We start from the raw sequence: 19,976 nt of genomic DNA on the forward strand, positions 1-19,976 counted from the left end.
ATGTTAAATTTTAATGAAATCCATTTCATTTTTGCTTTTTAAAGAAAAGTACTGTATTTCCTCTCCTGCCAAGCTTACACATAACATTTTCCATCATGTATTTTCTGTATGGGGATTTCCACTTTAATTGTAGTTTTTTACAATTTACATCATATATTGTACTCATTGGCATCATCTTTGTATATTATAGATTATTCCTTTCTTGTCATATCACTTTTGTTTTTATTCCTTTCTCTCAAGTAATTTCCACTTTCATTTGGTTGCCTTTCACAAACTGAATGAGCTTCTCCCTATTCCATCATTCAGGTTACCAATGATAGTTTTCAATAGCAATGATGCTGTATCAAAATTAGCAGTTGATTTGAACTTCATAAAAAATGATTGAATTATCTATAAGCTATTGAATAAGGAAATCAATGAAAGATGTGTGAGAATATATACATTCTTTACCAACACTTTAATGTTGGCATTTCAGATGTTTATATGCTGTGGATTATAAATTTCAACCTGGGAGGAGCCTTATAGAATATGTAGTACCACTCTGTTCAGAACTTTTTTTAAATACCTTGTTTCAGGGCACATAGATATTTAGCATTAGAGTCACATTTTGAACCTGAGTCTTCAGATTCCATACTCATTGTTCTTTTCAAATTCCAAACTCATTGCTCTTTTCACACCATAGTTGCTTTATAACAATCAGTGAAATGTGTGGACACTAATAAGAGAAACTTAAGGAAATTGGGAAATAAGGATGATTGACTAGGTAACCGCCTTTCTTTTTAAACCTCTGTTTAGGCAATATCTTAGCATTAGACCTGCAGATTTTAAAAGGAACTGCTTGCTACATGTTATATTGCTGATTTTTAAAATAAATTTTTATTAATATTTTTTTTTGCTTTTTTTTTGTGTTGCCTAAATTTCCACTTATCCCTCTTCCTTTCTCCTCCTGGAAAGCGTCCAAGGAATAATTTTTTTAAAGAAAGAAAAGGAGGAAGAGAAAAATAATTGGCAAAACCAATTAGAACATTGAAAAAATTCCGAAAATATATGCAATGTTTCACACCTGTGGACCTTCCACTTCTACAATAAACACATATGTGTTTTTGGTTGCCATACTTATTCTTTACAGTTTTGCAGACATTCACTTTTGATTATCATGTGGTTGTTTATGTAGCCAGTTACTTTTTGAAGTCACTATGTATGTTTCTTGGTTTGGCTTAATTCATTCTGTGTCAAATTATGTAAGTCTTTCCAAGCTTCAGTATTCATCATATTCATAGTTTTATCATTAACCTCCTTAGGGTACATAGGCGAGTAGTCAAATCTTTAGGTCAAAGGATAGTTTAATCACTTTATTTTCGTAATTTCAAATTGCTTTCCAAAATGATTAAGATTCCCCAATAATGTTTCAATGTGCCCATCTTCCCACAGACCCTCCAACATTGACTATTCCCATTTTTTGTCACCTTTTCCAACTTAGTGGGTGTGAAGTGAAATCTCAGGCTAGTTTGGATTTGTATTTCTCCTATTAATAGGATTTGGTCGTTAATATTTTATTGTGTTCATATTTGAACACTCTTCTATGAGGGAGTAGTGTAAGTCCTCTATAAATGATAGTTGTCCTGTGTATCTTAGATAACAAACATTTATCTGAGAAATTTGATACAAAGATTTTTTTTTTCCATTCAGCTGTTTTTCCTGTTACCCTAGATGTATTAACTTTATTTGTGTAGAAAGTTTTCAATTTCAGGTAATCCAGATTACCTTATTTTTTTATATTTGCCTATATTCCTTGTTTGGATAAGAATATGACTCAGATAAGAATATATCTTTCAGTTATTGTTCTTTAATTCAGCTCACCAAATACTTGTTGAGTGTTTACTTTGTAACAGACTTTTTAATTGCACATGATCAACATGTGTCCTTTCAGGGAGGGGTTGAGGAAAGAATGATTGCCTTTTTAGTAAGTATAGTCATTGAGTGGTAGTGGGTAGCAGAGAAGGGAAAGAGGTTGCCCTACCCTGTTTTCCAACCCTGGGCCAAAGTGGAGGGGGCCCTCCCCCTTGATTTTTTACTGTCACCTCCAAACTAATCTGATTCCAGCCAGAGTGAGCACCATCACCCTCAGTCCTAGGCCAGGCCACCTTTCATCAATGTGGAGAGTTCTATCTCTAACTCTGTTCTTCCACTTACTAGAGGATGAAGAGAGAGGCTTACTATGTACATAGCTATCTGTATAACTTCCTGTCTACTAGGGCTAGGGTCAGTTCAAGGCTGTGGGTTTTCTGTCTTCTGAACAGTGTTGCTGAAGGCCCCTGGGAACATTTTTGGCCAGGAAACACCTCACTTATTCCTTGGGAAAGGTTGAAAGGGAAGCCTGGATGGCTCCATCCCAACCTGATTCACCAGGTCTCAGCTCTGGGGATTGAGTTGGAGGCAGCTAAGGGAGGGAGGAAGGAGGAGGAGTGGATGGGGGAGAGTGAATCAGGACCCTCAGTAGTAGGAGAAGGAGAGAGCACTTCCTCCATTTGTTTTAAAGGCATTTTAAAAAATATGAACAAATAAACAGTGGAATTTACTTTCCACAGCCTGTCAAGTTGTGATCTTCTAAAGAGCATTATTTGTAGAAGCCTACTCATTCTCCTCAAATCTTCAATCCATGGAGAGACGATGGATTCAGTTATCGCCCTTCTCTTCTGGGACTTTTACCAAGACTTTGTTATCCTGTTTTTCAGATGGTTCTGAGAATGAATCCCTCTTCTCAAAACTGTCACCATCAGCATAAACCTTCTAATTGGCCTTATCCCTTTAGGAGCTAATACTGCTCATAGTCTTCTGCCATTTTTCTCTGTAAGAGTTTACAAATGAGTTTATATGCTAATCTGGTTTTTCGTTGGCTGCTGTCTTTCTGCTTGACAAGGAAATCAGGTATTTGCTGGGGTGAAGTCATTTAAAGACTCTCTTAGTCCCCTGAGTTCATTATGTGATTTATCTGTTGTTGTTTTTTAAAGTCTTTCTCATAGACGTACTTGTGTTTGCTGAGTTGAATTAAAAGACAATAATTAGCAGCAGAGGCACATGGTGGATATGAGTAGGTTGCAACATATTTTACCAATGAAGAAATCATGAGGATAATCAGAATATCAGAAATGTATGTTTGGATAATCAGTGAACTAGATATGAAATGAAAACGAGGAAGAATAAATGAGCAGCTTGTGTGCTCTACTAGTATCCACAGATTGCCAAAACATCTTGAGGATGACTTCTAGTACACTGTGAAGGATATTCTGGGAATACAAATAGGCTTAGAGAATGAGTTACAATGTGCATCCTCAGAAGGGCTATGCACAGTTTTGAGATCTCAGGTATCCAACTTCTGAAGAATGTGGAAGTCATTGGACCACAGGCTGGGGAATCTAGGTTCTTGGATTTCAAATTCAACATTCTTTGAATTATGCTATGCTTCCTTAAAATGTTCTGTTGAATGTTTTACCTATGTGAGGAAATTAGTTTGTCTTTTGACTCATATTTTCAGAAATGGGACTTGCCCTCATGATTCCTTAATTATTTTAAGATCTTGAAATACGTAATTGATATCTTTAATATTTTCTATGTTTTTATCCTGAATTTTCTATTTATTTTCTAGGTTTTTTATATTCTGTTTTATTTTTGACTAAAGAAATCACTATATAGCTTGTGGATTAATTTTTTGATGGATAATCTTGGGATTTGTATTTGTAGGTGGAAGATGCTCTATCCTATCTTGACCAGGTAAAGCTGCAGTTTGGTAGTCAGCCTCAGGTCTACAATGATTTCCTGGACATCATGAAGGAATTTAAATCTCAAAGGTAAAAAGGCATTTTACAGATACCCAGATGTCCTATGTTTAGATGTGAGTGTTTGAAGATGAAGTCTAATGTCATTTTTTGAGCAGCTTCTTTAGGTTTGGATCTCCATTAGTGCAAGGTTCTTCCATGGAATAGTGGAGCAGGTAGAGTGCTGAGCACTTTCTATATCTCCTTCAGAGCCAAATTTCAAACTCTGGGAGCCAAGTTTTCATTAAATTTTCCTCTCTCCTGAGAAATCCACATTGAGATGGATTTAAATCATTCCACAAAATAATTCAAGACTCTTTGGTATTCTGCTAACCCAAAATATTAATATATGTGAACTAGAAGTTAACTAAATTTTGCAGTGTATATAGTATAGTATATACATTATATTATACACTTAACACACATATGTTTATAGGATAGCCCAAGGAGTAACTTGTGCTTTTAAAAAATGAGTTGCTGACCTAGACTCTTCCCTTACTTTGAAGAATGAAGCATTGGATTTGACCTCTTCACCAGGTTCTTTATTGAAAAAAACATATTACTTTTATAGTGAATTTTAGAGAAATTATGGTCATCTTGGTGTGTTTGACATGTGTGGTTTCTGGGTGGGTCTTAGGTAATTTGTAACATTTCTTTCTTCTTTTCAGTATCGATACTCCAGGAGTGATTAGTCGGGTGTCACAGCTATTCAAAGGCCACCCTGACTTGATTATGGGCTTTAACACCTTTTTACCTCCTGGCTATAAAATTGAGGTACAGACCAACGATATGGTGAATGTAACAACTCCTGGCCAAGTTCACCAAATTCCCGCTCATGGCATCCAGCCTCAGCCTCAAGCGCAGCCCCAGCATCCTTCCCAGCCATCAGCCCAGTCCACCCCAACTCCTGCCCAGCCAGCCCCTCAGCCGCCACCTGCCAAAATCAGCAAGGTGAGGACTTGGGAACATTCCATCCATGTCAGAGAAATACCTTTGAAACATCTTCTCTCAGTTCTCATGATACTCTGACAAAGAGATCACTGAAAAATGTCTGAAATTGTAGATGTAAGTAATTTATTTATAGTTCAGTATACCATTCCCTGAGGTACTTTCTTGTGGAATGGTTTGATTTTGTACACCAAAACCTATCAAAAGGGTTTTTTTCTGTTTCAAAAATATAGAATCTATAGAGAACCCAGAGGTAATGTGGCAGAATAGAGATAGTGCTAGGCTTCAGATCTAGTTTCAGATACTCCCTTCTTGTGCTACTGTGACCATGACATTTAACCCCTGTGAGCCTTAGGCATCTTCCTGGGGCTTTGTTGAGAAAACAGAAGGGATTATTCTGTCCTGAAGAAATCATAAATCCTTTGACTTAGATAAATGAAGAACAGTCTACTTGGAGAGTTTTTTTCCCCCTTGTTAACCCACAAGGGTTTCTCCCAAATTTTGATTGACTAGATCCTGTAAGTTTTAAGAGGTAGCATGGTGGCAGAGTAACAGAGAGCTGACCTTCTGAAAGGCCCGAGTTTAAGTCCTTCCTTTGACACAGACTAGCTGTGTGTGTGACTCTGGTCAAGTTATTTAACCAACTTAGTGCCCCTAGACAACCTTATAAGACTACATTATGAACGAGTAGCATATCTGTATTGGTCTATGAAATTTGTTCTGGAATTTTCTGATATGAATGAAATCATAATTTCTGTCTTCCACCTCCTCTCTTTTGCAAAAAAACAAAACAAAAAATCGAACCCTTTTGTATTAGGATATGTATATAGCATACCAAGAGTGAATAAATTACACGTTTCTCTGGAAGCATATTCCTTCTGCACTGGTGTAGTCGGCCTGTTTGAATTGCATTACTCCTTGTTCCTAAAGGAGGAAATACTTTCTTTTCAGCCGTCCCAGCTCCAGGCACATGCTCCAGCCAGTCAGCAGACACCTCCCCTCCCACCATATGCTTCCCCACGTTCTCCTCCAGTGCAGCCTCACACACCTGTGACAATCTCTCTGGGAACTGCCCCGTCCTTGCAGAACAATCAGCCTGTGGAGTTTAATCATGCCATCAACTATGTTAACAAGATTAAGAATAGATTCCAGGGCCAGCCGGATATCTATAAAGCATTTTTGGAGATTTTGCACACATATCAGGTAAGAAGAGCTGTCTTATTAATATGCTTTAACCAGAATGTCCTCTAAGAATGTTCTACTCCCATAAACTGTGTTAATATCACTTGACTCTTTATGAAAATCATCAGTCAATAACTCTTCTTGCCATATTTAAGCCAGATTCTTTCTGTGATATAATTATCTTGAAGCAATTGAATAAAAGATTTTTAAAGACTGTGCATGAAATGAGGATTTATATACCTAGGAGGTCTAGAGTATTACTTGTATAGTTAATAGTGGAATAAGGAAAAAAAATCCATATGTAGTTTTTTGTCAGTTGATTGTGAACTCATGGGCAGTGGGAATGCCTGCCCTAATTTTGAAGGGGCTGCCATTCACCATTTTTCTCATCTTGATGACCTAGGAAGCCTCAGGGAGAGCCAGAGCCAAGAAAGTCAGCTTCCTCCCTCCTCTGTGAAAGCAGTTCAGGTGATAAGGTCAGAGGCCTAGCAGTGTATGTGATAGGAGTGTCAGACATGGAGCTCAGGCTTCCCTCCTTCTCTTGTGACAGAAGGAGCAACGGAATGCCAAGGAAGCTGGAGGGAATTACACGCCAGCCCTGACGGAGCAGGAGGTGTATGCACAGGTGGCCCGTCTGTTTAAGAATCAGGAAGACCTCCTGTCAGAGTTTGGGCAGTTCCTTCCTGATGCCAATAGCTCTGTGGTGAGTGCTTTGCATTAGGACTGATACAGTGGGTATGGGTGCGTTTGGGAGCGACAGACAGATTTGTGTTCTGGGCAATTTCTCCATCCAGTAAAGTGGGTTTGGAGAACATTTAGCTTCAGTGATGGGCTTTAAAACTAAACTCTCTTGGTAGAGAAATCCCTGTAGATTAAATGCTACTCTGCCATTTTTCTGTAAACCAGAGGTCAACTGGAATTAGCAACAACCAACTCCCTTTCCCCCCCACAAAAAAACAAAAAAATGGAGTTCTCTGATAATCTGTGTCTTAATCAGCTATTAAGTAAGACGACTGCAGAGAAGGTTGAGTCTGTGAGGAATGATCATGGAGGCACTGTGAAGAAACCACAGCTGAACAACAAGCAGCAAAGACCCAGTCAGAATGGCTGTCAGATCCGCCGCCATTCTGGGACTGGCACTGCTCCACCTGTGAAGGTGAGCTTGGGCGCCCCTCTGGCTCTGTATCAGGGCCTGCTTCTAGATGGCAAGCATTTAGAGAAATGGGTCATCAGATGTTCCCTGGACTGAGACCTAGTGAAGAATATGATTTATATTGGGGACAGACCTGTGATTGATTTCATCAGCATGGGAGACTCCTTCAACCAGCATAGATGAACAACTGTCATTGATAGTCGAAATGAGCTGCTTGCATTTTGACAGGTCAGATGCCATATCTGTGATCACATAGCTGACATGTGACAGGGGCAGGGCTTGCAACCAGGTCTTCCTGACTCCAGGGCTAGTTATAGTTATCAACTATGCTGTGCCACTTTTCCTGTGTCTGTATTTTCTTTAATGTACTTTAATATAATTTCCATGACATCAGTCAAGTTGAACATCATTTGTATGTAGTCTTTGTTTTGGCTATCTGCCTTTCTACATTAATTTCCAGTGTGGCAGTAATTATGTCAGCAAAGTCTCCTCTCATTCTCTGTCACATCTTCACATGAGATCTTTGACCTGTCTTGGGGGTTTATAATTCCATTCCTCTTTTCCTGGTGCAGTTTAGGGTTTTTCCATACTTAGGAATAAGGTAGTTTATTCTTCACTAAGAATTAGACACTGGAAATTCTTCTGTTGACTTTTTTTTTGTAATTAAATTCATTTTTTGGTTGAGATATGGATTGTCTTTTTAAAACTGGTTTATAGGCTGTGGTTCTTCTTGTATGTTGTGCTCTGGTTCTGTGTGTATGACTCTTATTCCATCAGTTGGGTATGTTATAACACAAAGTTGGGGAACAGTTTTTTTTAAGGTTGAATTTGTTGTATGTAGGGTTACATGTATCATCATGACATTATTATAGCTTTGGGCTGGATTAGCATTCTCAATTGTGAATCCAAAGTGCCATTTGTATCCTCTAAAAAAAAAATTGCAGAAGCAGCTTTTATTTTCTGTCCCCTTTTGTAAATAATCTATCTGTTTGTGGAAAAACTAAAGAAATCTTTAAAAGAAGAAAAGCAATATTTTAAACATTATAGTAGGATCACAACAGTTTGCAGAAATGAAAAATAGAGAATTGAAATATTTGGGAACATTTTATTAAAGAAAACTGATGGACTGAAATGAAATCAAGAAAAGCTTTAGAGTATTGAGGCAGACGGTGGGTTCCTTACTTGTTTTCTTCATGCTCAATAAAGATAGACCCCGAATAGAGATGGACCCCGAATGTGCAAGTAGCATGAGCTCTTACTTCTTTAGTTTCTTAATCATATGATTGTAATTTATCTTTTTTTTTTGCAGAAGAAACCCAAACTACTAAGCTTAAAGGATCAGCCCTTGGCAGAAGCCAGCAAACATGGTGTAGGAACTGAATCCTTATTCTTTGAGAAGGTGGGGAATGTATAGATGCATTGAGGTTTGTGTCATGTCCAGTTTGTTTAATGGTAGCACATTTTTTTTTCTAGTTTCATTGATGATTACTCTGTAATTAAAGATTTCTGAATCAACTCTCATAAATCATTGAACCACCACCTGGATGTAATAAAACTACTGTATAAAAAAGTGCCCAACAGCATATGTAACCTTCCAGTCCTCTACCTCACTTCACTTCACATCTTGTTCTCTGGAACCAAGTTTGATCATTGATAGCAGTGCCTGGAGACCATTCTCACTCAAACACAGGAAGACTGCAGTGGGTTTTTTGTTTCTTTTTGGGGGGGAGGGGCCCATTCACCTGGTCTTTTTATTTGGTCACCTTTTTTATAACGTTACCTGCAAATGTGTTAGAACTAGCTAGATGTACTACCATGACCTTTCAGTTGCTGGGACTGGGGGAGGGGGTCATTTGCACCTACATAGAACTTTTCTGTTATTCACTGAGAATAGAAACTGTTCAGAATCTTGCAGTAACATTAACAATTCTCCATTATGAAAATCTCAAACAGGTTGTGATGTTTGTTAATCCCCATCTGTTGGAGATTGGTGAAACATTGTAATCCTCTAATTGCTGGGATATTTGACCTTGAGAAAGTTGACCTTTTCATGGCTTCTGGTGTACTTCTGAAAAGTTTAAGTGATATGCCTAAAATTGGGATATATTAGCTCTGACTTTGAAGGGTCCTAAGAAAAGCTATGCAGTGGTATAGAGTACTCCTCAGTTTGGATTTCTTCTTTTCTCTGACTTCTTTCCCCCTTGTAGCTTCCTCTTGTCATCAGAAGTATAGCTGTCATGAGAATTGTTGGCAGGTGTTATAGGCCTTGCTGGCACTCTTCTTGGAGGGTAGCTAGGTGGTGCAGTGGATAGAGTACCAGTGCAGGAGTCAGGAGGACCTGACTTCAAGTCTCACCTCAGATACTTGACTCTCACTAGCTGTGTGACCTTGGGCAAGTCACTTAATCCCAATTGCCTCATCCTGGGTCGTTTGCAGTCATCATGATGAATATCTGGTCACTGGATTCAGATGGCTGTGGAGGAGAAGTGAGGCTGGTGACCTGCACAGCCCTCCCTCACTCAAAACAAAGTCAAGTGCAAGTCATGTCATTATGGCATAATCTTCTTCGGCAGCGAAGGACAAACGCACACACGCTCTTCTTGGATCCTACCTGCGCCATCTCTTGAGCAGCCTACAGCCAGCAGCTGTTTTTATCAGAGCTGTGTGAGGCCAATTTCAGGTCAGGGGGCTGAAACAGCCTGGTTCAAAATGTCATTATTCCTGAGATTCCTGCTGTGGGCCTCTGGATAAGCAGAGTGAGATTTTGTGTCACACACCGAAAATGGCTTCCAGCAGCATTGTGGGGGCCCCTGCAGCATGTGTTTTCACTGTTACCCTCCCTTATTTCTTTAAGGTCCGGAAGGCCCTGCGGAGTACAGAAGCCTATGAGAATTTCCTACGCTGTTTGGTTATCTTTAACCAAGAGGTCATCTCTAGGCCAGAGCTTGTGCAGCTTGTCTCTCCTTTCCTGGGGTGAGTGAAGGGGATTGGGGTCCAGGAGCTAACTCTCACTGCAGTGGGTGGTGGCACCACAGAGGGCTAAAGCTAGAGAGAATTGTATAGGTCATCTTGTTCAACCTCTTCATTCTCTAGATAAGAAAAGTATCCCTGACAGGTTTAGCATTTCACTCAGGGTCAGGTTCTAGGATCAAGACCTCAGCCTCTTGACCCCCAACCCAGTGCTGGGTGTTTGTGGAGACCTGGTCAGTCATTTCGTTCTTGGGTCTTGAGAATTACATGAACATTGTCAGCACCTGAGCAGATGTTGCCTGAACACAAGAGGATGGGAGTTTTTTTAAAATTAAATTTCACGTCCAACAAAGGAAAACAGGATACTTGTCAGGAGGCTTTTTCCTCCTTTTCACTTGTGATCCAGTCATGGCCCATTTTCAGCCCAATCTTTTTCTCTGGTCACCTTTCTCTGTTAGCCCAGAATGACAGCAATGAACAAGGAAGGGGTTTTTGGGAGGCTTGTACATTGAGAAGTGTCCATAAGCAGGACTGGAAAAGAATTCTGATAAGTTGTGGTTCTTCCTTTTGGAAACAAAGTCTTGATAACAGCCGTTATTGACCTTTTTTGGTGGTGGGGGCTTTGTTTCTTTAGGAAATTTCCAGAATTGTTCACATGGTTTAAGAATTTTCTGGGGTATAAGGAATCTGTTCACTTGGAGACCTTTCCAAAAGAACGTGCCACAGAGGGCATTGCTATGGAGATAGATTATGCCTCCTGTAAAAGATTGGGGTCGAGCTACCGAGCCTTGCCTAAGAGCTACCAGCAACCCAAATGCACAGGACGGACACCACTGTGTAAGGAGGTGAGAGGCGACAATCTGATTCACCCTGCATCCTCATACTTCTAGAGTGCCAACTGTCTAGAAATTGTATGTTTGGACCAAGGAAGCCAGAATCTCCAAAAGAGAGAAACTGTCTTGATGAAAAATTATTTATCTTGTTATTTAATGCTTCTCTTAGCTAATATTCTTTTATAAACACAATTCTGGTTGGAAGTTATTAACACATAATTGTTGAAGATGAAAGCCATAGAGAAGTCTTAGGGGAAAAAAACAAGAAAATGATGACTCTCCCACATGGTATTTGTATCAGTCACTTAGAAATTATTGGGTTATTTTATCTTGGGTAGAAGTGAGATCATGTTTTAAAAAAGGAAAAATATTTATAAGGGTAGGAGGAAGTTTAAAATCTTGCTTCATTTAATTAACGTAACATATTTTGGAGTCCAAAGAATTGGCTATAATGAAAGCTCTTTAAAAAAAAATTATCGACACTTTTCCCCAAAAGGTTTTAAACGATACCTGGGTGTCCTTCCCATCATGGTCAGAGGACTCCACTTTTGTCAGCTCGAAGAAGACACAGTATGAAGAACACATCTACAGATGTGAGGATGAACGCTTTGAGGTATGGTTTCACACAGCTTGAAATTCTGAATTTGTGGGGAGAAGGGGCACTGAATGTTGGATTTGGAAGCAGCATGTTTTGGTTGTAAATGGCAAAATTTGGTCTACCACCTGAGATCTTGCCTTCCTTGCCTCTTCCCTCTATCTTCTGCCCCCTTTCTTTGAGCTTCTTAAAACCGGGCATCTTGGTGAGGTTGGTAAGCTGAGAGTCCAGAACTTCTTTTTTCGTATTTCTGAAGTTTAAATTTGAAACACTTATTCAAAGAAGAATGTGAAGGGGTTTTTATTAAAGTTGGTGAGAAAGTGGAAATTTAGGGTGAAAATAAAGGAAGGGAGGTAGAAATTGTCATCATTCTGTGGGGTTTAGTCTTCTCTCTTTAGGTTTTTTAAAAGTATCTAGTATAGGAATAGTTTACAAGAGTTTGCCAGTGTCAGTAGTAGTTTACCAAGGTGAACAAAGCTGCAACAGTTTTTGCCCCTAAATATTAGAATGCATGTAATTATCAAAGCTGATATATTTCTGTTTAAATTTATATGAAAATTATTTTATATTTCTGTTTTGCATATTAGAGGTAATATGGTGGTAAAGTATAAAGAAATCTGATTTTGAATTCAGTAATTAACATTTATATTGCAATTTTCATGTATTGTCTCACTTGATCTTTGTACCAGCCATGGAAGGGTGATTCCCCACTTGATAGAAGAAGAAATTAAAGGCAAAGGAAGTCAAATGATATGGCTAGGATCACACAGCTAGCTTGTGTCTGAGGCAAAAGGTGGACTTGAGTTTTTTGACCCAGAGGTCCAGGCTCTACTCACTGTGCAACTCTGTTTCCTGTGGTATTTGTGTTAGAAGTACAAATGTTAGAGCATGCCAGTGCTGTGGAAAGTCTGGGTTCAAATTGTGCCTGTGATCCATCCTGGGATATGACTCTTGATTAAGCCCCCTCAGTGACTTCTGAGCTCCACACAACTCAAAGACTTTAAATAGCAAGGGAAATATGTATGTTGGCATTGCTAGGTGGAAGTCCTTGAACAACAGCTTTGGTTTTTAAAAACAGCCATTATGAAATGCAGGTGTAATTCCTGTTCTGTGTGAAATGCTATTTTTCCTTAAGGAGGTATATTTTCCGTCCCCCTGCTTGCTTCAGGGGTTGTCCTCAAACCTCGGAGACCCTGCCTGCTGTGTAATTGGGGGCAAGAGAGAGAATCACCTGCCCAGTTTACAAAGACCTGTAAATGCTCTTGTGTGTAGGGCAGGCAGTGGGAGTTTGCTTGTCTGCATGGACCTGTGGGGAGGTGCTCTAGTCAGGGTCACTGCAGGTGCTGTCATTTGAACTCAAGCATTCTCTACTATATCACTGCTATTCACACAGGGTGTCCTGGCTTAGTAAAGCTCTGGACTGCCCTTTGACTTTTGGGACACCCATTGTATCCAGCACTAGGAAGGTAACTGTTAGAAGGAGGCCTTGATTTTAAGAAGCATTCAGAGTGTCCCAATCATTCAGAATGTACAAAATTAGAAAGGGGGCTTTGCAGTTCTTTAAAACTCTTAAAAACTCAAATTCTTTAAATAAAATTGTTTTCCTCTTTTATCCGTAATGTCTGTTGCAGTGTCCTCCTTGCAACCATTAGGCAGTTAATATTTGTTGGATTCAGTTGCTGGGGAACCTGATTTGTTTTTGCTACTGAACACAAGTGTGTGTAGCTATCATATTAGGAGTCCAAAGAACATATAGATGGCTAGATGGCTACTTGCCTAGGTGGGAGTATGGCACAGGTTTCTTACATATTTAAGGAATCTGTAGGGACAGCTTTGGTGTAATGCACTTGTGGGACCTTCCTGACTCCAGTGTTTTTTGTTCTACAGTCAGATGAAGGTAGAGCGATGATGGTCAGGTCCTTGGCCTGCCATGAATTCATAGCTTCATTGTACAGTGCATGCAAGAAAATCAGTCTGGTCCTATAATATGTGCTGAAATAGAGTAAAAATTAGACTTGAGAATGTTGACTGTTGTTGCTTTCACTTTGTATTGCATGAATTCACTTTATGTAGGACAAGGCTAAATGTGAATGAGCCAATGGATTTTTAAAAAATTATATGTAAGATTTGATTTTAGTGTCCTGAAGTTTATTTTCATGTGTTTTAATGAAAGACACATTTAACATTCAGGAAAAGGCGACACCTCTAGTGGGTGTCCACCACTGGAGGCATGTAGAAACTTGTTAGTAAGTGTACATTTGCTGATTTTTTTTCCCCCTGTTCTTCCTTAGCTTGATGTGGTCTTAGAAACCAATCTGGCAACAATCCGGGTCCTAGAGACAATTCAGAAGAAACTTTCACGCTTATCTGCTGAGGAGCAGGCCAAATTTCGCTTAGACAACACTCTGGGTGGCTCCTCTGAGGTGATTCACCGAAAAGCGCTCCAAAGGATCTATGCTGATAAAGCAGCTGACATCATTGATGGCCTGAGAAAGAACCCATCCATTGCTGTTCCTATAGTTCTGAAGAGGTATGGGCCTGGCAGTGGAGAAGATTACTTGTGGCAGTGTGCTTGTGTCTGAAGGAAAGGCTGGAGAGCATGCTCAGCTCTAGCCTGGGCAGTTATTGATGGAACCTTTTCCTTCTTACAAACTCCTATCGACATCTCCAGTCCCTGGTGTTGAGTATTGTGTTTGTGAATGCTAGAATATAGAGTAGAGGAAGATCCTTCAGGGGTTTCTCTATAATGGGCTTTCTCTGTATTCTCTAGCTTCTTAGATCGTCCACTTTGTGACCTGTAACAGTCTGAGCATCTGACACTACTGAGAATGTTCTTAGTAGAAATTCACTGTTGTTTCTGAATGGTTCCAGGAACATTCATTTCTTTTCTCTTTAAGTTGTTAGACATCTGTTTGTTCTAGTCGCAGAGAGTGAGCACCACTCTAAAATGGGCTTTCTTTTCTTGTGAAAAGGGGTTCCAGTGGAGTTTAATCCTTTTAAGGTACAAGATGAATTTCTTTGCAAAAGTGCAGAGTTAATATAACCATTTTTAATTCCCATTTTCATTTCTGTCATGCCCCAGTGGGTTGTCTTAGGTAATTTGTTCAAATTTTTATTTTGGTTGTTCAGAAATGCTCCTAAGTATAACTATGTCCTTAGTGAATAACTTTTCCCTTGTAAACCTGTCTTCCAAGATTTGTTTTACAGACTCTTGCCTCTTTTATCTTCCTTTATTCAATATCCAGATTTTATATCTATTGTAACTTGAATGCCCTTTTCACCATTTAATCCATTTTTTCCCCTTTTATTTGTCTGAGATGCCTATTATTTTCCTCTGCTACTTACCCTTTTTTGTTGAACTAATAAAGAACTGGGTTTTCAGCCACCTCTTTTTTATTCAAGTCACCTGTTTACTTATATTCTCATTAGTGGTTTTAACTTTTTATTTGCTCCTTGAGTAATTTTCACACAGCTCCCTACCTTCTTCTCTTTAGAGCTGGTATTTTCAGTCCAAGTTTCTGAAATCTATGAGATTGGTTCACAGAGTCTTTAGTAAAGTCTCTTCCTTGTTAGGTAATTTTAAAAATAAATTATAGACATAGATGTGTACTCCAAAGATTTACAAGGCAAGAGATGAATAGATTTCCAGTCCTACTAAAGTGCTTCTTAGGTGCTGAGTAGATGACAGCATGAGGCAGGACTGTCTCTAATGGTGCCTTGATCAGGCCTGCTTCTCAATGCTTATACTCCCTCGGTTCCTTTTTATTTTTGTTTTTGTCCATCAAAGGTTGAAGATGAAAGAGGAGGAATGGAGAGAAGCTCAGAGAGGGTTCAACAAGGTCTGGAGGGAGCAAAATGAGAAGTATTACCTGAAGTCCCTGGACCACCAGGGTATCAACTTCAAACAGAACGACACCAAGGTCCTGAGGTCAAAGAGCTTACTCAATGAAATAGAGAGCATCTATGATGAAGTAAGCTGGGAATCATCTTCTGTGGGCGCCATTAACACTGTGCTCCTTTTCTATCTCTGATGTTATCCTGTGTGCAACAATATAGTTAATCTGTGATTACAATGTGCAAATTAAGAGTGTCTGAGTTGGAAGTGACTTTGTTCATTTACTCTGCGGCATACCTGAAGCAGAATTCCATCCATAGAAGGCCACTACTTTCTTGGTTTGTATAAAATGCCCTTATGTTGTACAGAAGAAAACGAGAATGGCTTTCCCAAATTTTTGATATATTTCTTAACATCAAGTTGTATGGGTGCTTCATTCGTAGCCTGGCCATTCCTATTTGTGGCTGTTTCCATCCTGGGTCTTAGAATTCCTTCTTCCAGCCTCTCCCTTTTTAATTCATCCTACATGCCAGTACCAGACTGATCATCTTGAAGCCCCACTTTTGGGCAGCTGTCAGAGCCCTGCTCAGAAACCTTGCTACTTTCTTGCCCCCTCACCCCCAGTCACCTGATCAAGTCCAAGCTTCCCATAGTACCTTTGAGGTTCTTGATAAATGTTCTTAATTCTGGTGGAATGCCATTAGTATTGATCCTGTTGATCTTGTGTCCTTTTTGGGTGATGTATAGTACTAGGGTACCTGTCTTATCTCTTTATGTTGTCATGCTATAGCCATTAGGGAGTTGCCCAATGGCAAGCATCAGGTTTGTGTCTCATGTGTACTCTGTTTGTATCTTTCCTACCTCAGAGGCAAGAGCAGGCTACAGAAGATAATTCAGGAGTCCCTGTTGGCCCGCACCTTTCCCTTGCCTATGAAGACAAGCAGATACTGGAAGATGCTGCTGCTTTGATTATTCACCATGTAAAAAGGCAAACAGGAATCCAGAAGGAAGACAAGTATAAAATCAAGCAGATTATGCACCATTTCATTCCAGACCTGCTCTTTGCCCAGAGAGGTGACCTCTCAGATGTGGAAGAGGAAGAGGAGGAAGAGATGGATGTGGATGAAGCCACAGGGGCTGCCAAAAAGCACAACGGGGTGGGCGGCAGTCCCCCCAAATCCAAGCTGCTGTTCAGCAATACAGCAGCTCAGAAGTTCCGTGGGATGGAGGATGTCTATAACCTCTTCTATGTCAACAACAACTGGTATATCTTTCTGCGGCTGCACCAGATTCTGTGCTTGAGGCTGCTGAGAATTTGTTCCCAAGCTGAGCGACAGATTGAAGAAGAAAACCGAGAGAGAGAATGGGAACGGGAAGTGCTGGGTATAAAGCGGGATAAGAGTGACAGCCCTGCCATCCAGCTCAGACTCAAAGAACCCAGTGAGTGACTGCAGTGGGCTATGGGGCAGGGGTGGGGGAATCTTCAGGTGGTTGCAGTTGAACTGCTTTTATTTGGATTAGCTACTCGTCTTTTTTTCCCAATTTTATTTTCCAGCTAACAAACAGCTTTTTTCCCCCTTTCCCATTCCTGTTTAAAAGGGGAAAAAAATTTAAGTATACATAATAAAGTAAAACAAATTCCCACTGTATTTATGTCCCAAAATGTATATCGTAGTCTGTGTTTCAGAACCATTGCTACTCTGTTCAGAAGAGGGTTGGGTAGTTATTTTTGAATTCCCTTCTCAGTCTTACTGCTGACTGCTCTCTTATTGACTTTGAGTTTCACCAATTTTTCAGGGATAAGGAGGCAATCTAAAACACTCCATACATTCATTGTCTCTGCCTCGAAGTCAATAAATCCCTGTCCAGAGCTTGAACTTCCTGGGGTTTCTGCCCCATATCAGTGAGTTATTTTCTTTCTTCCTAGTGAACAGGCCTTTTTCATTTGACCATTGCCATTGCTGGTCATGCCAATTTCTCAAAGATGAATTGTAAACAAACAAGACTTGAGTAGGAAGATTCTTATTTTACAAGTGAAGAAGAACATAAAGCAGTTAATATGAAAGGAAATGGGGTAATCAGAAAACAAAAAGAGTCAAGAAAACTATGGACTGGAAACTCAGAGGGGCTGCATGTTCAGTATCACCTGGCTACATCCCAAACCATAAATTGTACATTTAGTCTACGAACAAAGATCCTTTCCTAGATTCTTTCCTCTTGAGTAAGTCAGGAATCCCCTGACAGAATCACTCACTTTTGCCTGGGGAGTGGACATAGGAGATTCTCGGAAAGGCCTGGGTGTTATTTCTTAAGCACAGTCTGTACACACATTAAATAACTGATAATAGGGGATTAAAGCTAAGGCACTTATAGGGAGGATGTGAATTAGTTTTTAGATTAGGGAACCTCTAGAATTAAATGGAATTCTAAGACACGGAGTTAGTGATTCTAATTTTTATCTCATTTTCTACTGAGAAAGGTAATAATCCTTCTCTGACTACTAATGGTATATGGTTAGTGGCAACTTAGAATATTTCAATTTTGAAAGGGAATACTTATTCCACAGAGACTAAGTTTTATTATGGTGCCATGTTTTGAAATAAAAGTACCACTAACTTCAGGTTAGTTGTGTTATTTATTAATGTTTTTCTCTTTTGTGTAGCAGTCATTGCTGCTAACCAGATAATCTTTTAAATCTTCTGTGGACATTAGCAGTTCCTAACTCTACTTGATTTTACCTTTAAAAAATTAAAGTGCTAAAATTTAGATTAAAATGTAAGCAGAAGAGTTAGGCAAATTATATTGATCAGCACTAGTTTTCTTACCTTCACCTTCTTTTCTGTCTGGTTGTTGCTAATCAGCTATTGGACAGCCACTGGATTCTATTTCAGCCAGTGGGTGAAAGGTTTCATATGCAGCTTGTATCAGTTAATTCACTTTTTAAAGTACATAGTTGAAGATCCATCCTTAAAACAAAAGGATCCTGACAAACATATATGGAGACCATCATTAAATGCAAATCACTTCTTACTGATCCTAGAGGATTTGTCCTATTTTCTTTTCTTTCTGTCTGGAGATGTCCCAGCCTTTGAGTATTGTCCTGTCTTTCTTCTCCTTCCATATCCTGTTTGGAACAAAACACTTCTCCCTGCATTAAAATATCTTTTGAGCAAGTGATACATATGGTAAATGCTATATTAATACAAGCCCAGAAAATAGCATTTCCCTCTTGGATAGGTCCAGAAACTTGTTGCAGGCACTCAATGCTGAGATATTTTTGTGTTCCCAAAATCACTGAAGACAGCCAAGTAGCCCTGTCAGTAGCCAGCTTTATAAAGTGGTCAGTCATTTAATTTTAGAAGCTGGAATTTGTTGTAGAATCATTCCCCTCTTTTCAGCCAGGCTGGTCATTTATTCACCTGTTTAAGCACATCAGCTGTCTCCAACCTCAGGGATTGGGTGGCTTTGTTAAATTCCTGTGGGAAGTGCCCTGTCTTGGTATTTTGGGCATTAGACAAAACTTCAATCATCTGTTACTTCTTTCCTGCAGTGGATGTCGATGTAGAAGACTATTACCCAGCCTTCCTGGATATGGTACGGAGCCTGTTGGACGGCAACATAGACTCCTCACAGTATGAGGACTCCCTGAGAGAAATGTTCACTATCCATGCCTATATTGCCTTTACCATGGACAAATTGATCCAGAGTATTGTCAGACAGGTGAGGAAAGGATGATTGTTTCTTGATGAAGTTTGGAGACGAGGGAGAGTTTTTCACAAAGAGAACTCTTGAACAGATAGAGCAGAAAAAGTTATACTTAGTAATCATGGAAAGAAGTTTGCTTTTTCTAAAAAGCCTCTAAAGATTTTTCGGGAATCTGGGGTAGGGACTATTAATTTTTTTGTCTGGTTTCTCATTATCAGTACTGTGTTTTGTTTTTTTAGAACCATATGATTTGCATTTTGATCTTTTCTTTTGACCAAGGCTCTGGGGTTTTCTGCTTCATTGTTTTGTAGTCCACGTTGAGAGAAATAGGATTGGCCTTGGTCATTCAAATGTCCCTATAACATTTGCTAGCAGGCCCAGAGAGTGAGCTGGTCTGGTGGAGCTGACCCCCTGGGTGTAAAGCTCCCTTTTCTCTCAAGGTCGATTTAGTTTCATGTTTTTGCATTTTAGAACTTGGCATTTATTTAACAAGGGAAAAGTATCCTAAAAAGTGTTTGCTTTTCATGCTTTTCCTCCATATCTCTTCTCACAGTGGTTCCCTTTGTTTAGGTATGTCATGGTGGGTGATTATGTTTTACTTCCACTGCTTTAATTGTTATTTACCCAGAGCCCTGTGGGTTTTAACTGGGTGTTTTATAAATTAGTTATTTACAACATCAATAATAAGGATATAATGAAGAGCTTATCCCAGAAAACTGACCCTGGTGCTTTGCCTGGACATCTGAATTCTCTAGAAGGATGTGATCCGTTGAGACTCTGTTTCTTGAATAATTGCCTTTAATACTGCAGAAAACTGTAATCGTGTTTGTAGCTAGATGAGGTGAAAATGTTGCTGTTGTGCTTGTTTCATTGGCTAATCCAAGTTACTTCCACTATGCTAAAGGCCTTGTGTATATCTTGGAGCTGTTAGTGCATAAAT

The 19,976-nt window shown here is 39.5% G+C and overlaps 1 protein-coding gene across 3 annotated transcripts in view; it reads left to right on the top strand.

Moving 5' to 3' along the window:
* SIN3A (SIN3 transcription regulator family member A) overlaps positions 1-19,976 on the top strand; it is a 71,891-nt gene that overhangs the window by 40,173 nt on the left and 11,742 nt on the right. For all 3 annotated transcript variants that reach the window (XM_072628300.1, XM_072628299.1, XM_072628301.1), the window contains 13 exons: positions 3,742-3,848; positions 4,484-4,766; positions 5,715-5,966; positions 6,496-6,648; positions 6,943-7,101; positions 8,408-8,497; positions 9,953-10,071; positions 10,703-10,913; positions 11,398-11,514; positions 13,788-14,026; positions 15,284-15,467; positions 16,198-16,771; positions 18,882-19,051. In XM_072628300.1, coding sequence (XP_072484401.1) covers positions 3,742-3,848; positions 4,484-4,766; positions 5,715-5,966; positions 6,496-6,648; positions 6,943-7,101; positions 8,408-8,497; positions 9,953-10,071; positions 10,703-10,913; positions 11,398-11,514; positions 13,788-14,026; positions 15,284-15,467; positions 16,198-16,771; positions 18,882-19,051 — 2,658 coding nt within the window. The remainder of the gene's footprint in view (positions 1-3,741; positions 3,849-4,483; positions 4,767-5,714; positions 5,967-6,495; positions 6,649-6,942; positions 7,102-8,407; positions 8,498-9,952; positions 10,072-10,702; positions 10,914-11,397; positions 11,515-13,787; positions 14,027-15,283; positions 15,468-16,197; positions 16,772-18,881; positions 19,052-19,976) is intronic.

Source organism: Notamacropus eugenii, chromosome 1, assembly GCF_028372415.1.
Source record: "Notamacropus eugenii isolate mMacEug1 chromosome 1, mMacEug1.pri_v2, whole genome shotgun sequence".
NCBI classification, from domain to species: Eukaryota; Metazoa; Chordata; class Mammalia; order Diprotodontia; family Macropodidae; genus Notamacropus; species Notamacropus eugenii.